Source organism: Labrus bergylta, chromosome 15 (assembly GCF_963930695.1).
Source record: "Labrus bergylta chromosome 15, fLabBer1.1, whole genome shotgun sequence".
NCBI lineage: Eukaryota > Metazoa > Chordata > Actinopteri > Labriformes > Labridae > Labrus > Labrus bergylta.
Genome location: NC_089209.1, coordinates 11,902,769 through 11,921,727, shown reverse-complemented (window position 1 = coordinate 11,921,727; position 18,959 = coordinate 11,902,769). Strand labels below are relative to the sequence as shown.

Genomic DNA, 18,959 nt, shown 5'->3' with positions numbered 1-18,959 from the left:
AGGGATTTAATATCCTGATTTGACACTATAAACTACACACTGTACCTGAAGAATTTACAGGCATGAACAAAAACTATATACAATTATTATGTCTTTAACTTTTGTCGGTCATAAAGAGACCTTAGTGTGTTTCATAATCAGTTAAGAACTCCTCACTGGAGCTTCAAGTTCAGTTCCCTGAATACAGTGACGTTATCTAAAAGAATCCTTTTTAGTCTGTTACAACTGCATGATGTCAAAATACCCATGAGCCTTTGCCACCGTTGCTAATGTAAGTGCTAATATACAGCACTCTCCGAAATTACCACGTAAATGTAAATAAATTGAAGCTGCACTTTGTATGATCCATTCTTTCCGACGAGCTTTTTAATAGTGACATCATGCAATGTTCGAACACTGTGACATCACACAACTGAAAGCAACACAAAGGAATGATGTCACTCTTCTACCATCATTGTTCTTAATGCATCCCGCCAGGATAAAGTATGATGCACTGATATTAAATGGCTGTCTATCTGCTCTCAGTCTGAGTCATCTGTGGCTAACATCCTGGATGGATGATGGTCTCGACAGCGTCATTTGACAGCACTCATTGTTTACATCAGACATGGCAAAAAAACAGAGAGCTGTCAAGCATCAACTCTGTCGCACCGTGTGAGCACGTACACCTCGTTTTCGTCTTTTCGTTTTACATGCAGAGTCGCGTTTCCTCAGACAGGAAATTGGCTGGTCACTTCCCTCTGTCTCATTCGGACTAATGGGCTCGTAAAGCCGCCCCTGGGTCAGAAGGAGGGGAGGCATGCAAAGAATGTCGCTCACTGTCTAATGAGCGAGATAATTAACTTTTTTTAGCTGGGACGGCGTGATCAAGCTCGGTTTAGGGAGAAGAAAAGCGCTTTTTGAGTCCAACAGTTACATGATCAATTTTAACTTAAAAAAAACAAAAACAAACGATGGTTCAGACAACTGACACAAGTACTCATTGACTTTTCATTTTACATTCAGATTAGTGCGGACAATAACTGGTTTTGTTTCCTTACATATCCTCCCTCTCCTGTTATTGGCACAAATGTAATAGTTCCATTAGGAAAAGTTATCAGGCTGTTTTTTTGTTCGTATCTAATTGAGTCTGTCTCCACTCTGCTTCACATGGCTACAATTCACTTTTGAAATGACTTCTTTTTTCTTTTTTTTTAATTAATTTGACCCACATTTCTCTGTTGTCAGTTTAGGATGAATACTTTGAACAACTCTTGACTATTTCCAACACAAATTGCTTCTCTTTTTTAGTCAGAACAAAATGTAATTCTTTAAAACCTAGTTTCTTCAAACCCTCGTCCTTCCTGCAGTAACGCTGATCCATCAGAGCAGAGTATGACCTTGTATAGTGTCTCTTAACTTTGTCTCCTATCTGTGAGGTAGCCTTTTGTTATCTATATCATGACAACAACAGTGTGAACAAAGCAGCCGTTGTCTGTGTCCAGAGTCATCTCTGCTAAAGTGGATGTTGTCAACACATTGATCATCTTTCTGCCCGGAGATAAATGACTCTAGATTATAGTCATTGAACCTTTGGGTGGATGATTTTTTTCTATCTCATTGATGGTTTGATACTAAGTCTTCGGTTTGTACAGCTGTGTTTAGACAGAGGGCTTTTAATATGAGGTTGGAGTTATTATCCAGACTGCAATCTTACCTTCTCAGTTGGCTCTTTTGTCACTGACATTTTATGAGACTCCTACTTAAAGGAAAAAATTATGAACCAGCTGCTAGTTCTTCTTCCTCAGTTATAAATGATCATTAAGCTGTTTGAATCAAACTGTCTGTGCACTTTGATCATAAAGATTGCTTGAATACAGACGCCTTAGCTTGACTATGAAACTAAAAGATGAGGTGTCTTTGTTTGGAGGCTATATTCCTCTTCAGTGTTTTCTTTTATGTGAATGTTGTCTTGTGCCGATAGCCTAGAGTGCGCGCCCCATGTACAGAGGCTGTGATCCGCCAAGTGAGCCGCCTCGGTTAGAATCCGACTTGTGGCTCTCTTTCTGAATGTCAATTCTCACCGCTCAGATCCTAAGTGCTTATCTGTGTTTCAGCCATTTTTGTAACCTTCTAAATTTAAAATGAAAATAAAACCAAATCATCTTCCTTCACTTACTCTTTCTCTTCCTGCCATTAAAAGAAAGATAACAACCCTCTCTTGTGTTGTTTCCATCAGATGAGCACCATGCCTGGTCTACCCACCCGGCCCTGTTTCTATGACATTGACCTTGACCCGGTCACAGAGGAGATCACTGGGCTCTTCTGAGCATCCTACACTAAAGAAAAACATTCAGGTATTCTCTCACACACACAACTATAAAAACATTGTCATTTTATATTCCAGTCATCTGAAGGAACTATCACTGTGTCATTATAAATATTTTAAAAGTGATCACTATGTCAATTAGTTGTTATATGAGACTTTATTTCCTCCCGGGGGTTTTCAGTTTACGACCTTCTTCACTCAGTGCCAAGGCTCGGCTCAGTGGAGCTGCTCTCTACTCCTGCACACATTCTAAAATCATCTTCCTGTTTTGCTTTTCTTTGTTCTCAGGACCCACCGCTCTTTCCAGACACCTTTTAACTTCCTGCACATCACATGAACATGTTCTGGAAAGCAAGAAACGCATCACTGAAGCCTTAGCTTAATGCTGTATTTGCACATCTTGTGTCATATGCCAAAGAAGACATGCAGCTGTATTGTGCGTGTCATATATGCTGTATGTGTGAATCCTCTCTGTACGATGTTTACTGTGCATAGAGAGTCGGTGTATGCAAACAATCTTGAATTCAATTTAATTCTAACTTTTCATAAACTTATAATTCAATTAATTTCTTGTGTGTTAAATAATTAACTGAGAAATCGTACAATGACGCTACATGTTGAAACCATGTCTTAAGCTTTTCAACTGAAAAGGGGGCAGCTTGTTTATTTACTTATATGAACTGAATTGCTGTTATACGCACAGAAAGTTATTACGTTGGTTATGTAAACTTGAGTATCCTATCCTGCTGGATGCAGCTCTACTACCTTAGAATAATAAAAGTATGACTTCAGTAAATGTTTTATAAAGATTGTTTAAGTGTAGCATTTTATGGGAGGCACAGTTACATATCCAGCCTGACTGTGAAACTTGTTTTTGGAGCATTCATTAACACATTTGTTGTTTTTAATTGCCTTAACAATAACCTTAAACAGCTCATTCAATGTTTGGTCTTCACTGTGACAAAGAAATACCTCTTCTAGAATCTCTTGAGGTTAATGCTTTATATCGTAAATGTTTACAATGTTTTGTGTTTGTGGTCTCTGATGTATAACCTCTTTACTTTTCACACTTTTGTCCCTGCTCGTACAGTTTCAGCTGGCCATGTTATCATAATCTTGTTTTGATTATCACATAGAAACATGATTAACGTCCAGTGTCTGTGTGTCCTGACCCGTCACTTGATGCGATTATGTAGTGACTGAAACACAATTGAGTAACGGAAGCTATTGTTTTATCTGAGCTAAGTGAAGCTAAGTTTTGTTGTACAAGCTCTACAACAGATTGAATGGTAAATAAATAAATAAATGAAAAATGTATTGTTTTTCTCATTGTATGTTTAACATTTTGGTTCTCAGAGGTCAAAGGTTTGTGCCTTTTCAAATAAACCTTTATACTTACTCCAAAAGTGTGTTTGTGTTTTCACACCCTCTAGTTAAATTGTGCTTCAGCCCATCTGTGTTTGCACACAAGGTCTCTCTTCCTGTTGTCTTCTCTAAATAAACACTAAATAAACTTTTTTTTCCTCTCTCTCTCTGTCACTTCACTCCCATATTTAAACATACTTAGTTTTATCAATCAATCAATTTTTATTTGTATAGTGTCAACTCACAAGTGTGAGTAGTAGTAGACTAATATCTGGTCCTGGAACTGTCTCTGCTGTATCAGACATATCTGCACCAGGTAAGGGCAAGAGGTTACTAATTTTGTCTCTGATGTCCAGAATTTTGTTGTTGAAAAAGCTAAGGAAATCATTACTGCTGAGGGCTAAAGGAATACAAGGCTCAATGGAGCTGTGACTCTCTGTCAGCCTGGCTACAGTGCTGAAAAGGTATCTAGGATTGCTTTTGTTTTCCTCGATTAGAGAGGAGTAGTAGGCAGCTCGAGCGTGACGTAGAGCCTTCATATGTTTTCTATGACTATCCTGCCAGAATAAATGAGATTCTACCATTTTAGTTGAGCGCCATATTCTTTCAAAATTTTGCGACGATTGTTTTAGAGTACAGATTTCTGAGTTGAACCATGGAGCTATTCTTTGCCGTTTGATAACCTTCTTTTTATACCATTTCTTTCTGTTTTTATACCAAAGTGCAGATCTACTGCCACAAAGTGCAGTCCCATTGTTAGAAGTGTGCCTGAAAGCCAACGGTCGTGGGTTGGGGAGGGGGCCCCCAAGCAGCACCCCCGGGTGCAGCATCTGTCATTATAAGGTGTTTTGGTTTGCAACATGGAGCCAACATGCATGTGTGTGCCTGTCATAGCTGGCATTCCACACCTGCTAGGTCTGTTATTCTGTGTGTTCACCAGGCAGGATCTGGCTCTTTAAGTACAGTCAGGGCTGCAGGAATGCTCTCATTTACAGTAGTGCTCCAACTGCATATTTACTGTGTGTGTGTGTCTGTGTGTTTGTATTTAAGTGTGAGACTGAACCCTCTTGTTTGGAGCTGATGACAGATTTGACGACACAGTGTTGATGTGGAGAGGGCTTCGTCACTGCTTTGTAATGTTCTGGAAATCCCCCACAGTGTCAAGTTAAGAGTTGTTGACGCTGAACTGTAGACTTGATCTGCTGTAGCCTCCAGTTGTTTAACATCTTGTCTTTTAGCGCTCATATTTAATAGTCTGCCTAATTTCAGTACCAAGGACAGGTCCTGTTGAATGTCAGTGTGAGTGTGACATGAGAGCTGCTGGAAAAAATACATTTTCAGACCTCCAGAGGCCTGATTCGTAGTATTAACTGCCATTAAAATGTAAAATTGTAAATTTGAGTTTGTAATATTTTTTCACTTTTTTTGACTTTAACATTTACATTTTGTTCTTGTAAAGTTTATGAAATTATAAAATCACATCTAAAATACAGAAACCTGGAGCCAAGTTATTCCATAAAAAGAAGAACGACTCATTTTAGGAGTCTTTTAAGAAAACATATCAAAGCTTTTTTTTTTTATCCATTTGAACCAAGTGTTTGAAAACTTGGAGGTATTAGGGAGGACAAAATTGTCAATTAATAATCAGATGACATTTTGACTTAAATGTGGAATCTATTTAAATTTATTGAAAACACAAAATGTTTAAATTCAGTTTTCAAATATTTCCCATATTCTTGTCTAGTCTTGAAAACCTTGGTGTTCACTATTACTCATCAATCAATCTTTATTTTTGTAGCGCCAATTCATAACGAAAGTTATCTCGAGACACTTTCCAAAAAGCAGGTCAAAGACCTTACTCTTTGTTATGTTACAAAGACCCGACGTTAATCCATCATGAGCACAGCACTTAGCAAAGTTACAGTGGCAGGAAAGAGCGTCCTTTTAAGAAGCTGAAAACTTGGGCAAAACCAGACTCATGATGAACAGCTTCTGCCAAAAGTGCACTGGGCTTGAAAAATGGGGATGAGGAAGATGCAGGAAGAAGGATATGGACAAATGGGGATGGGGGTGTCCATAGCAGTAGGCCGTCCCCACCAATGATCCTGAGGAACCTACAAGAAATGAGATGTATGCAAAAGTGTTGCACTATACTTTTTGTATAACTGTGCTCTCATTTGGGTTTACAAGAAATATATCTTGAGAAAACTTGTTTTAATATTCATGCTTTACTTTACTTTTTTTTTTTTTCAGCCAAAGGGTGTTGTCTGGTAACGTCTGTTCTTGATTACATTTCACATTTACATTCAGTCTGGTAATCATTATATAAAAACAGCTGTCCTTGTTTTTGAGCGAAACCCCTCAACTTGACTCATTGATTGTAACAAAGTATGGACGTGTCAGCCCCCTGCTGGGTCTGGGCGAGCTCTGGCTCCATGCCCACACCAGACATCAACCCTCAGGGCCGCATTCTTCAACCCAGCCCGTCTGAAAAACACCACACTTCCCACCATTGCACTGTTGCTGTTTTTTTTTTCAGAAAAATGCACTCAGTGTATCAGCTGCAGGTCCTGTGGGAATGTCAACGTTTTCACACAGATACATTTTATCTTTCTGCATATTTGCTGGTTGTATCTGATAGTGACATTTTTATTTGTGCCACAAAGTTAACACAAGAAGATTCTCCATCCTACTGTAAATATGAGTGTGCATGTGTGTGTGTTGGCATGCTATTAATGTGCCCTAACATTACTGTTTTATCGAGCTAAGGCCATGACACATCTGTTAAAGGCTTTCACATTAATGAGAACTTCCCCTATCTTCCTCCACTACTCTACTCCTCCACTCCTCCCCTCCTCTTTTAGATGACATCAGCGTTCCTGCTGAAAGGACTGCCATGCTGAAAGGCCTGCCATGCTGAAGGTCATTGACAAACACATCCATCTACATAGACTATAATGTAACTGTAATGAGGTTTTCTGTAATGGTTTATTCTGTACAGCAGGATGTGTTTGATTTACCCCCATGTAATTTAACAACAAAAGCTGCCTGTTTTCATGAGCCTCTGATATGCTTAACTAATTTGAGATATTTTTGGGTCCTAAAGGTGAAATTGTATTAACAAAGATTGGGAGATTTAGTTGAAATCATCATCGTTGTGGTCGTCATGGACAGACTCAGGAGTCGATTAGAAAGTAATATTCTGCTTCACAGTCACAGTTTAAACAGATGCACTCAATGCCTGACCTCAATCTACTTCTCCCTGGTCCAGTCTTACTTTAACATGTACGGGGCCTCTCTGTGGAAAATCCCACTGACCTTTTAGTGGTTTGGTACAAACCAGTAAAGAGCTGAAGGTAATGTTTCTGATCATCTATCCCACTAAAGCTTCTAGACATGACTTGTGACTCTGTTCCTCACATACTAATATCAATCTAAATGATAAGAATGAACCATTACAGAAGTTGTATGTGTTTTTGTTTAGTTCATTTTGAACATAGTAATGTAAGCTTGAAATATGTGTTTGTCACTTCAACATAATTTCTATTCAATGTTTTTTGGAGTAGGAAAAACTGTAAATGGCATACTCAACCTGCTCAACAGCAACGTATATAAGGCGCAACGTATATATCTTAATAATAAGTGAGCAATATATTACACATTGTTAAACCATTTGTTTACGAGGTAGTCAGATGTAAAACAGAAAAAAAAGTGAGAAATTTACAATACCAGGAACCTCTTAGGAAAAATAACAGAAAACTCAAGTAGGACCACTTTGGTTTTACAAAATCAAACTTTAATCAAGTTAAGGAAAAGCCAAAGATAGAAAGTGCAAGGTCATGGGGTTAGAGAAAGAAAATGTATGCATTCTGTCATACCTTAGTTCCCAATAATGTTTGAACTCATTTGTTTTATTTTTTAAGGACAAGAGTCTTGTAGAATTAATCTGTGGTTATATTAGTCTCATGAGTGGACTGCATATCAGTCCGGTATGTGGAAATAACCCATTATGACAAAAGAGTAAAACTCCATGCAATAAAGCTGCTTTATTATTTCTTAGCTCTAAGAACAACATGTGTAACGAGAAGCAGTGAGTGGGCCCCTTGTTACATTAAAGTGGCTATATTTAACTTTCAAAAATACTGCATTTGTAGCGATACCGCAGACCGTTAGGCGAACTGCAGCCAGCATACGTGCTCGTACGTACACAAACGAGCATCGTCATCAGCCGTGAAACACTGGATATTTACCGGCATAATGTTTACAGAGAAGGTCATACACATGTGAAAGCCTGTGAAGGAGTCTGTGTTGTGCTTGAGGCCGGTCGTTTAATGTGTTAAAGATTTAACTTAAATAAGATAATTATTTAACAGTAATCGGATTGTCGAAGCATTTTTGTATGCCACTGGAAAATGTTTTACTTTTGGGTTACAAATAAATCCAGTACACTGCATCCAAACAGCAACAGCTTAAAATAGGCCCACTGCTAAACGTTGGGATGTGTTTTTTTATATATATATTTTTAACTTTGATGCATATGTGCTTGAAAAAAGAGCTCTGAAGATTCACTGGTCCAAGTCAAGCACCCTAGTTAGCCTACAAAATGCAACTGTTAAAAGAAAAGGCCGCCATTTTGACATTGCGCCGCAATAACTGCTTTAACTACGTCACTATGGATAGAAGGCATCCAACTTGATGCCATGTCGTGCCAACCAGAGCCTTTTAAAAGATTATATATAGTTTATTTAATCTATTTAATCTGTTGTAAGGCTCTGGTACCAACCATTTATCGTCCTTGTCAAAACCTGCCGCCTACATTACCCATAAGGCATCGCAACCGCCGAAAGTTCGCTGGGATATTCGACGGTCTCGCTAGTAGCGGCTACAGTTAGCCCGAGTCGCTAGCTTAGGCATGTCTTTCATGTATGAGGCATTTTAAGGGCCTGTTAGCCTAACTGTTTTAGCTCTAGAGGTCAATATTTTAATTATATTCTTTTTGTCAATTTCAAGGTCTTCTAATTGAAACTTGACAATCTTTTTGCTTTCAAGTCAAGTCTTACAGGAATTGTTTCTAAAAATAAAAAGTCACGTTTAACCAGTTGAGTCAAATCAATTCAAGTAATCAAAACATGACTGAGAGATAAGTAGACTTCTAGGACTATAGGCAGAAAGACTCTAATGTGAAAGGTATCAAGTCTGAGTCATGTCTCATTTCTGTGTTAAAAATGTAGACCTAGGCTACTTGTTGACATATTCACACAACCAGGGGCTGACTTGATAGTGTGCAGGCAGTCTATGTGTGCAGGTGGCTGTTAAATTGAATGAATGCTTCTAAACTCTCACAGCTACAGCTTCAGATAGGCCTGTGTGAATATTTTATGTTATATGTTATGTTATGAAATGTCTTGTTCATTTAGCCTCAGGTGAGGGTTAAATAAACACACGCACACTTGACAGGTCATAGACATACAGCTCTACCTTTCATGTGTTTGTGTTTCTCCTATTCAAGTGTTTGTTGTCTTTTGTTTTGTTTTAGCTGCAGGGACCTGCGTGAACTTGGCTTTAAATGCTCAGGCTGTAATTTGTGCGTTTTGAAATTCCCAACAAAATGGCACATAGCTTAACCTGAAATTAACATTCAAACATCGACACGAGATGCCTTACTTTAACACACAAGACACCGAGGAAATGTGTCACCCATACCAATAAAGGAAGTGTATACTGCATGTGTGTGATTCAAATCTATTTACATTTGTACGCACAATTTATATTCACTGACTTGAAATAAAAATAAGTGCCACAGTTGATTGAAAAATAGGAGAAAAAAAAAGGAAAATCCAAAAGCCTGCAAGAAGTCAGGGGACAGTTGTATGTTTGTTATTAACTACAACAAAATATTTGCTCCTTTACAAAGCCACATTCATGCTTATATCTCTGCATTTATGTAATATAGCATAACAAGGGGCACTTTGTCCCTAATATTGGGAATTGCTTTCAGAATTTTTTGGTTCATTGTTTTGCATAAAGGTACACTGAAAATGTTTTTTTAAGTATATAAAGTTGTTTATGTAGGCTATATGTACCTCTAAAGATATGTTTATATAGTTTTGTTCCACCTTAAATTAGCCTTATACCTTTAATATTATATAATGTAGATGTTTTTTTTTTCTGTATTGCTAGAGGGTATAATAAATACAAATGATTGTTTCATTTATTATAATGTAGTTTGCTCATACATTTTACGTCACTTAAATCTTAAAGGTAAATAAAGTAAGACAGAAAGTCCAATAATCCAATTGTATAGGAATTACAGAAAGTAATAGTTATGTTCCACTGGAAACGCTCTTGCTTTTAAATTGGTTATACTGTACATGACTTTTTGTGCTTGGAGACAAACGCTTCCTGTATATTTTTCTCCTATATTCTTAAAAAATGTTATTTACTAAACTGAATCACCCCCAAAAACTTGCACAATGGCCTTCCTAGTGTTTTTGGACCAGCCCTCATTTAATTTACCACTCACAAAAGGGACAAGAGTTTCGCTAAAGACGGATAACCACAGCTATAACGAACTATTATTTTAATTCATTTATTCAACGAGCTTCTGTTCTCTCACCTCTCCTCCTCTTCATCAGCACCATGTCTCTCTCTGATGCTGCAAGGCGTGCCGCATGTGATACTGAAGGGAGGAGGAGGAGGAGGAGGAGGAGGAGGGGGGGTCCTAAAAGAGTTCGCTGGTCCTCTCACTTCATCACTCCACATCCAGGCCACCCCGGGGCGGAGCTGCACTGTACGAGCTCGTCATTTGGACACTGTTGGATTCTCGCTTTTCTGCAGTCGTCTTTTCTCTTGACGCGGAGGTTTATCTTGTGATTACTTGTTTGAAAGACGAGGAGAGTTCGCATCGTTGAGATTGTTCGCCATGGGAGCAGAGAGTTCAGTGCAGCGGGACGGGAAGAGCCAGGAGGATGCCTCAGCTTCAGCCTCCGCCGGGGAGCTGAGCGCGGAGGTGAACGTGATCCAGGAGGCGAGCAGCGTCCTCGACAGCAAGGTAAGCAGTCACTGTGCACCACACCCCCTCCTGTAAACATGTTCATCCTGCTTCCTCTTTCAGCTCTTTCCATACTCTCTACCTATGTGTGTTTACAAACATACCTGTCGTCTCCTCACCCCTCCCCCCTTTTTCCCACCCCTCCATCTAAATATTCAGCGTGCCACTTTGTGCATCAGCTACGTGCTGCAGCGCACGCGCTCCATGTGCGCCTGACGCTGTTTTTTTTTTTTTTTTTTTTTTTTTTTTTTTTTTTTTTTGCTGAGTAATGAGTCGAGTTGTCTGCAGTCCCGCAGTAATAAAACGGCAGTAGCAGAATTCGGTCCAGATTTACATTCAGACCAGCATGCAACCTGGACTCAGGGTCCTGCTCAGCAACAGAAATAAACACATCTTTCTCCTGACAGCTTTGGCCCTTTTGTTTGAACCACATGAGAACAGTTACAGATGATTGAATTAGATTTTAACACGTAGATGACATGTTGACATCTGATTGCACTCCAATAAGTCATGCATTTTTTTTTCCTCTTTCTATTCAAAAGAATTAAGTCATAACATGAAATTTCCTTACCAAATAAAGGCTAGCACATGTGGCTGTCATGCCTTCAAAACCCAAATTGTACATTAAAGATTGAAAGTATGTTTTCATTCACTTAAGGAAAAAGAATCCAACAGTGTGTGAATAAGAACACGTACAACAACCTATGACAACAACCCATAAAAAAATGAAATATTGAGATTTTTTGGAAAGAATACAGTTATATCCAAGTTGGGCAATATTTGAAAGTGACATTGAGAATTCTTCAAATGTTTTTCTTTAGTGAAAAATATCAATGTGAAATGATCAAAATCTCTATAATCTTATTATAGCCTCATACTGATTAACATTTTATCACAATGTTTGATTTTTTTGAACATTGTGGTTTTCCATGTATCTTTAAATGGATTCCTGATCTCAGTCAGACAAAACTTGGTTAAGTTAAATTTACCGTAAATCAAATAATTGAATGAAATATAATATATAATACAGTAATGTCATGATTATTTGGATTCTTTGTAATGTCATCCCCTGCTAATGTGTTTACATTTTGACCTACTGCAGAGTCTGATTAACCATAAATAAGTGAAAGATTGAAAACATATTCAGTCATTAAAAAAAATTACTTCAGTGCATGTAGGGACTTTTTCAGCCGACATGTTGACCAGACAGCTGACAGCCTGTTTACCACCTGAAGTGAGGGAACTGAGAGCAGTAGTAACACTTAATGTGTGTGTTACTTACAAAAATTGTATTTTGTCCTAAATTACCTTAAAGTTCTCTTCATTTAGATTTAATTTAAAAACAAACATTTCAACTCAGTGTCCAGTATGTTGTGTGCCAGCTGTCACCCTCTGAGCGTACTTGCACACTCTGCACTCTTACCTCGGTGTAAATTGCGCAGCTTTGTGTGAATTGATATTTGGAACGCACTCACTAATGACTATGAATGTTTCGCCACCTGCTCTATTCATGCCTCGTATAACCTATTGGATTTATTGACTTTCTTTAGGCTGGAGGTCAACAGGTCACAGTTTGTGGCCCATATATTTTCCTTAAAGGTCAAATGACACTGAGTCAGACTTTCAGTGAGACAGAGAGCACAAAGGGTGAAACATTTGGTCAAGGTTTTTAATCTCAGCTTCACGAGTGTTGTTGTGTTTTTATGGGCATGCAGTTGTTCTCCATGTGAGGCGACATCATGTGTGAGTGTTTTGTTAAGCCCTGAGCTTGTTATCAAAGGTATCAAGTCAGTGGCAGTGTTTCTGCAATGACAGTGAGATGTATGAAAATGAAATGTTTCTGAGCTGCGTTTCTGACCTATTACGATGTCTGTGGAGCTTTTGCGCCCAAGACATTACTTGTGTGCTTGAACCCATTTTCCTATATCGAAGAGGTCGCTTCTACGTTTATTATTGTTATTATTGTTATTCAATCACTGTATACTGTCGCCTGCCACAGTGGTATCGTTATAACATTATTATTGGAGTTCACTTTCATAACAAATCAATTCAGCCAAAGCTCATAAATAACAGAGGTGTTATAAATATCAGAAACACTTAAATGAGCTCTCAGATTTAGGGCAGCCTGTGACACAAGTATGAAACTGATTACTGTCAATATTACGATGTGAAAAGCCTCACATTCCTCTTACTGAAGTTGGTTTAGTCAGAGGATTTTTTGGGGGTTTTTCATTCTTTGTATTTGTATGATTATCTGCAGTGCAATCTCAAAACTTCTGTAATAGTTTCTCTAAAATAGTTGTCCAAGGCCCAAAATATTGGAAACATTCAGGAAAAAACCTTGAGAATTTTAGCAAAGTTTTAGGTATGTGACCTTCAAGCATTTCCTGGAATATCTCAGAGAAACTGAGGTGAAAACTTCCTGCTCGATACGCAGTTGATACATATCCTCCACACTTCCCAGAGGAATCATAACAATGTGTCTCCACCAACACTGACCTGCATTCCTCACACTACTGAGTCTCCAGCAACACTCAAGTGATGTGAAAATAATCCCATTAAGACCATGATGCAAGTGGATTTTAGATGGATGATATACTGTAGATATGAGGTACTCTCCTGAGGGTTAAATTGTTGAGACTTGAATTACAAAATACAAGTAGATAGTCAACTAAGTCAACTTATTCAATTCTTAAATGAGTGTTTTATTGGAGTGTTACAATCCAACGATTAGATTGTGTTCATGCACACATGCTTCCTCAACCTCTTTGAGTTTGTGTGTCACTTCTGTTTGTGTCCATACTATACTTTTACTGTAATACCAAAATATCACCCAGTGTTAAAGACAAATCTCTAAAATGTATTTTCTATCTCATAAATAGTTTTAAGTGCTGCCTTAATCTGCAGTTTACTAGATGTAGGTATAAGTATCTAAGTTTAACATAGATTGTAATCAAACAAGTTTGCATTCATAACAAGCCCTAATGTGACTCTGAATGGTACATATGCAGACTCTTCTGTGCGGCCTAAAGATTCATGTACAATCCTTAAAGCTCATTAAGATTAGCTCTCCTTTCAACAAAATGGCCCTAGAGTCATCCCCAAAGTATAGGGCTAAATTTCATGATTTGAACCTGGGTGATAAAAACATTTTCATCATTGTGTTGAGGGGGCTTCAGGGAAAGCGAGCAAGCAGAAGTGTCATGAAAATCCCATGAAATTAAAACAGATGTTGAAGGGTTTTTTTTCCTAATTTTACTGCATGTCTTTCAACGTCACTTGTTTGACAGAACCCGGCACAAAAAAAAGGAAAACTGTATTCTAGGTATTCTTTATGGTCTGTGTAGGTTCTTGATTCAACCAGTCCAATCGCCTTTGGATCAAGCTTCAAATTTATTATTTCTGGTATTTAAGGGTCATTTCCTAGACTACATTAAAAATGGTTGACTCATTATGCACCTCAGGAAAAGTAATTATTTTGTGTCAACTGAAAATCTGTCCTGAGTTTCTTTTCACCATGACTTGTGTAGACTGCCTTTCATGTTAGATTTGCAAGCATGAACTTTTTTTTGAATTGATAAAAAGGATTCAAAAACGCCTCTCCTTCTGATCTTCTGTGAATGTTTGCAAAACTCTTTTCTGAAACATCCAGCTCAAGTTAAATTGAACACTGGGCTTGGTTTGACTGCCCACTGTAATTGAAACATTTACCTCGGTGTGCTTGTTTTGCACCTGTACCTGCACCAAACAGTGATGTCACAGTGTACTGACACACCCTGGTGTACACCTCTTCACATCTGCCTAGCCTACAATGTAAAACACAAAGAGGTGGAATAGTGGGGGCGTAGTCGTTTCCCCCCCCATGAACCGCTGTCTGAGGTAGTAACAGTGATGTATGTGTGTGTGCATGTCTGAGTATGTGTGCAGTATGTGAAGCTCCTGCTGTACGTTTACATGCCGTGCCTCTTGCGCTTCTGCGATGACGTAAAGCCCCTTACAATCACAATCGCAAAATTGCTGGAATCTCAAAACTGTAACCAGACGAAGACTTGTGAAAGTAAGTCCCAGAATTGTCCAGTATTGTAACCAGAACAAACACTTTCAAAAATATCCAACAAGTAATTGGCAAAGATAATTATTTTTACTTTCTCTGCCTAAATGTCTTAATCCTCTCCTTTTCTTGCATGTCAGCCAGAACGTAGCTGACAGTAGCACACTGTTACTGTGGTGTCAGAGTATGCAATCACATCAGACTCACATGAACAATGAAAAACACAGCACAAAAAAAGCCCCTTAAACATAAGATCTGCATCACATGTCAGGTCCTCCCATCACAACATCAGCGGCAGGTGACTCCAATGATCCCACATCATGTTATGTAATGTAATGTGCGCTGATTAAGGCGGTTACGTTCCTGTATAATGAGCTGCAGCTGATCAGACGCTGCTGTGGCTCTGATTATCCTGTTAGCAGAGAGAGAGAGAGAGAGAGAGAGAGAGAGAGAGAGAGTTAGGGTGGAGGGGGAGGCGGAGGCGGAGGCGGAAGGGGGTCAAACAGAGGATCCATTGAGGATGTGACAGGATGGGGACAAGTCGGGGGCCCCTGTGTGCACCGGCCCACAACAAGAGGAAGGAACCGACATAAGGAGGGGTTGGAGCAGCATTTTGGGTGGGCACGGGAAGAGGGGACGGGTGTGGAGCCCAGAGAGAGCAAAAAAAAAAAAAAAAAAAGTTTGAGAAAAAGAGAGAGTCGCCAGAGTGACAAAGGACGATAAATAAGGGGATTGTTCTCACATGTGACTGATTTTAAAAGACACCGATGACAGAGAAAGAGTGTGGGGGGGGGGGGGGGGGGGGGAATAAAGAGCAAACAACTTTTAGGGTGATTTTGAGAAACTCGTCTTCCAGAAGTACAAAAAAGTCCTAAACTGCTTAGTGTCAGGTACTTGCATCTACATATGAAATAAATGCAATCTGTGTATGCGTGATATAATAAAACATTGCACATAAACAGAAACAGAAATACAACACAACAAGCTGTATAGCTGAGCTGTTTTAGATTTTGTTTTACTGATGTGTTCAACTGAATGTTCACAGAATTCCTTATTTGACCAGTAAAACAAAAGCTCTGGTTTTGATAAAGTAAGAATCCCAATGAAACCAGTAAAAACTTTATATGGAAGCAGACTCAAACTTTGGAAATGCTCTCTTTGGAAATTTTTATTAGAAAAATGAACTTTCTCCAGCATTTAGACTGTGCCTTCTGCAGACTGAACATCCACCAAGATCAGTTCACTGCTCTCGAGTTTGATCTCAAAACCAGCACTTCTTCACAGTGAGGTCAGAAGGTTTCGTTCAGTAATTCAATATTTAGAGTTTGTGCTGAAAGTCAAGTGATGGTGGTTATTAGATGGCTAATTTTACTGAAGTTTGAAGTGAGCTAGAGGATATAATAAACTAAAATGGGAAATGTATTTAAAGAAAGAAATTCAATGTAAGTATGAGGGTCTCAACCCCAACTGTTATATCAGAGTACAAACTTTTTTACTTACTAAAGATCTGTTTGTTAAAAGTGATAATAAATGTCTTCCAACCACGGAAAAAGTAAAAAAAATAATTAAAAAAAAGCGACTACTCAACCAAACTAAAAACTGTGAAACATGCTTAGTTCTAAATGGCCTAAAACAAATAAAGAACTGTCTGTAAAATGTAGGAAACAAGCAGAATATTGAGTTTTTCATGGTGATTTCTTGTTTTTTTTTATAAAAACAAAAATCAAATTAGTGATTCAATTTTCTTGTTTTTGTTGTGGAGCAACAGGAAGTGGCTTATTGCTAATTAATCTGTCCCTTGGCCAGCTCCATCTCTAAGATTTACCGCCAGCTCTCCATTACTGTACAAAACAGACGTGTGTGTGTGTGTTCGAGGATGGGAAAAAGCAGACTTCTTTTGTTCCTCTCTGCCTCTAAAAATTAGACTACACTCCAATAGTTTGATGTCATAAATTGTCGACAGGAACATATCAAACCCAAAAACCACAACAAGATGATAGAAATGTTATAAAAGGCGGTGCTTCTTTTTGTCTACACTGCTCGATTTTTATTAAAGTCAGGGTTCTCACCTCTTTTTCCCAGCTATGTTATCCATTCAATTATTTACAAAGGACTTCAACAGCAAGAACATTTCAATCTACCCACCAAAATACTCCAGCTAACTCACAAATTGGCGTACATTGACCACATAAGAAAGCTTTGACTTGCAATGTAGTTAACGTAATCAGTATTACATAAGTTAGCTGAGGTTTTGCTGAGAAACCTGAACACGGTCGTGCAAATGTACCAGAGGACATTCAGTTTAAATCCCATTAGTTTCAACCTTGAAAAACAATAAATAGTGAAATGGGTTCATTCTTCACATGCCTCTGCAGTGTATGTATTTCTGATGTGAGTCTATAAATAACCCGATTTCATCCTAATTATTGTGATTTAGGGCCGTCTGTCTCAATCTGTAGGTCACAATGGCAACATAAATCGGAAGGGTCATGAGCAAGGGCAAGGACAGGAAGATGAAATGTTTCTGTTTCTAGATTTATTTTTTGGCTTTTTATGCCTTTTATTTAGGGATAGGACAGTGGATAGATATAGATGGTCAGAGAGAGGGAGTGGGTTACAACATGCAGGAAAGAGGCTACAGGTCAGATTCAAACCCGGGCCATATGTACTCGAGGATTAAGGCCTCTGTACATGGGGCACGCACTAACCGCTAGGCTACCAGCGCCCCAACACAGAAACTTAAACTCTTAAAGCAGGTCGCAGGCAAGCAGAAACGTCATGTGTTCAGATATTAAGCCAGCCAGGAAGGGCAAAAGTTTCTTCGTTTTCCACTTGATGCGTGCTCCAAAACAGAAAAATCCCCATTAGAGCCCCTAGTCCTTCGAGCTAATTTCTCTATTCATATCAACTGCATGAGGTGAATTTATAACTCGTCTGTTTAAAGGCCTTCCAGTTAGACGACACGTGGATTAAACTGGCTCTCTGCCACACAACGCTAGAGCTGATTCAGGCCACGTTTACATGACAACGATTTCGATAACTTTGTGACATTTTGTTTCAAATATTGATGTTTGTTGTGAGGCCATGCCCACAATAAGGATTCATTTGGGACTGGATTAACACAAATTAGATGAATTATTTTTCATTGAGTTAAGGAGTTAAAAGTTAGATTCACTTCCGGGTTGCGCGAACACACACGATCACCTAGAATCAGCGTTTCTCATCATCAGTAGTGCTGATTGAGGTGGGAGGAGGGGGTTGGCGTCCCTGAAGTACTGACAGGTTATTGAATATTTGAGGTCTGGCCAGCAGGGCTCGGCCTCTTCACGGCCCCACAGGGACTGTTTCAGCTACTCTGTCCAGATCAATCGTTATGATTAGAAGACGGCCTCATCAATGTCCTTGTTTTACTGCTGTTCTTTATTGCTCCAGTTTGGGATGCTGAAGGCCAAAAAGAAAACTGGAAGGTCCCTAAAATCAAATAACTGACATTAGCCTCAAGTGACAAAGTATTTATTCTATTTTACAGCCTTTTGAATAAATGATAATACCTGTCTGATATATTGTGATTCGACTAACAACCCCATTAAAATAACCCCATGTGCTGAAAGTTAAAAAAGGATATGAGCTACTCATATCTAATTTTAAAAAACAATCTTTGCTTTTCTTTAGATGTAAAGCCAAATCATGGTACTGAAAGGGGTCAGAGTATCTAAAAATGAGGTCAATATGTAAAGTATAACTGTGAACAAAAGCTCAGTCTTCAGAGTGCTCTGAATATTTGGTTTCCATTGTTTTCTTCTTTTGGCATCAAGCTAATATTCCAAGCTATAAGCTAGTCAGTCTACGGTACTATGGGTAAACGCATGTACTAAACTCTCATTGGAAGAAGTGTCAGGCTTTTCATGTAAGTTTTATATTATATTAAATATGTTTTAAACCTAGATCTGCCACAAGTAAATGAGAGAGAGAGGACAATGAGGGGCTATATTTAGGGTTATAATCATGGACTTTAAATATTAATGGACGGAGCCTGAGTGACGTCAGCCATCTGTTACTGCAGGGGGCTCCGGAGGCTCATCGGCTTCAGCCGCCATGCTGGAAATGCTTACTCAGCCTAACTTCCAGTCAACCTAACGACAGGCTGAGAGCTGGAGCTGAGGCAGGTTTCAAGCCTCTGGACG

General features: G+C 38.8%; 2 protein-coding genes across 2 annotated transcripts in view; both read left to right on the top strand.

Moving 5' to 3' along the window:
- mthfd1l (methylenetetrahydrofolate dehydrogenase (NADP+ dependent) 1 like) overlaps nucleotides 1-3,822 on the top strand; it is a 34,902-nt gene extending 31,080 nt beyond the window's left edge. The window contains exons 27-28 of the mRNA XM_020632887.3: nucleotides 2,219-2,336; nucleotides 2,597-3,822. Of these exons, the coding sequence (XP_020488543.2) occupies nucleotides 2,219-2,308 (90 nt within the window). The 3' untranslated portion in view covers nucleotides 2,309-2,336; nucleotides 2,597-3,822. The remainder of the gene's footprint in view (nucleotides 1-2,218; nucleotides 2,337-2,596) is intronic.
- A 6,591-nt stretch (nucleotides 3,823-10,413) lies between these two features.
- akap12b (A kinase (PRKA) anchor protein 12b) overlaps nucleotides 10,414-18,959 on the top strand; it is a 45,764-nt gene continuing 37,218 nt past the window's right edge. The window contains exon 1 of the mRNA XM_020632835.2: nucleotides 10,414-10,724. Coding sequence (XP_020488491.2) covers nucleotides 10,596-10,724 — 129 coding nt within the window. The 5' untranslated portion in view covers nucleotides 10,414-10,595. The remainder of the gene's footprint in view (nucleotides 10,725-18,959) is intronic.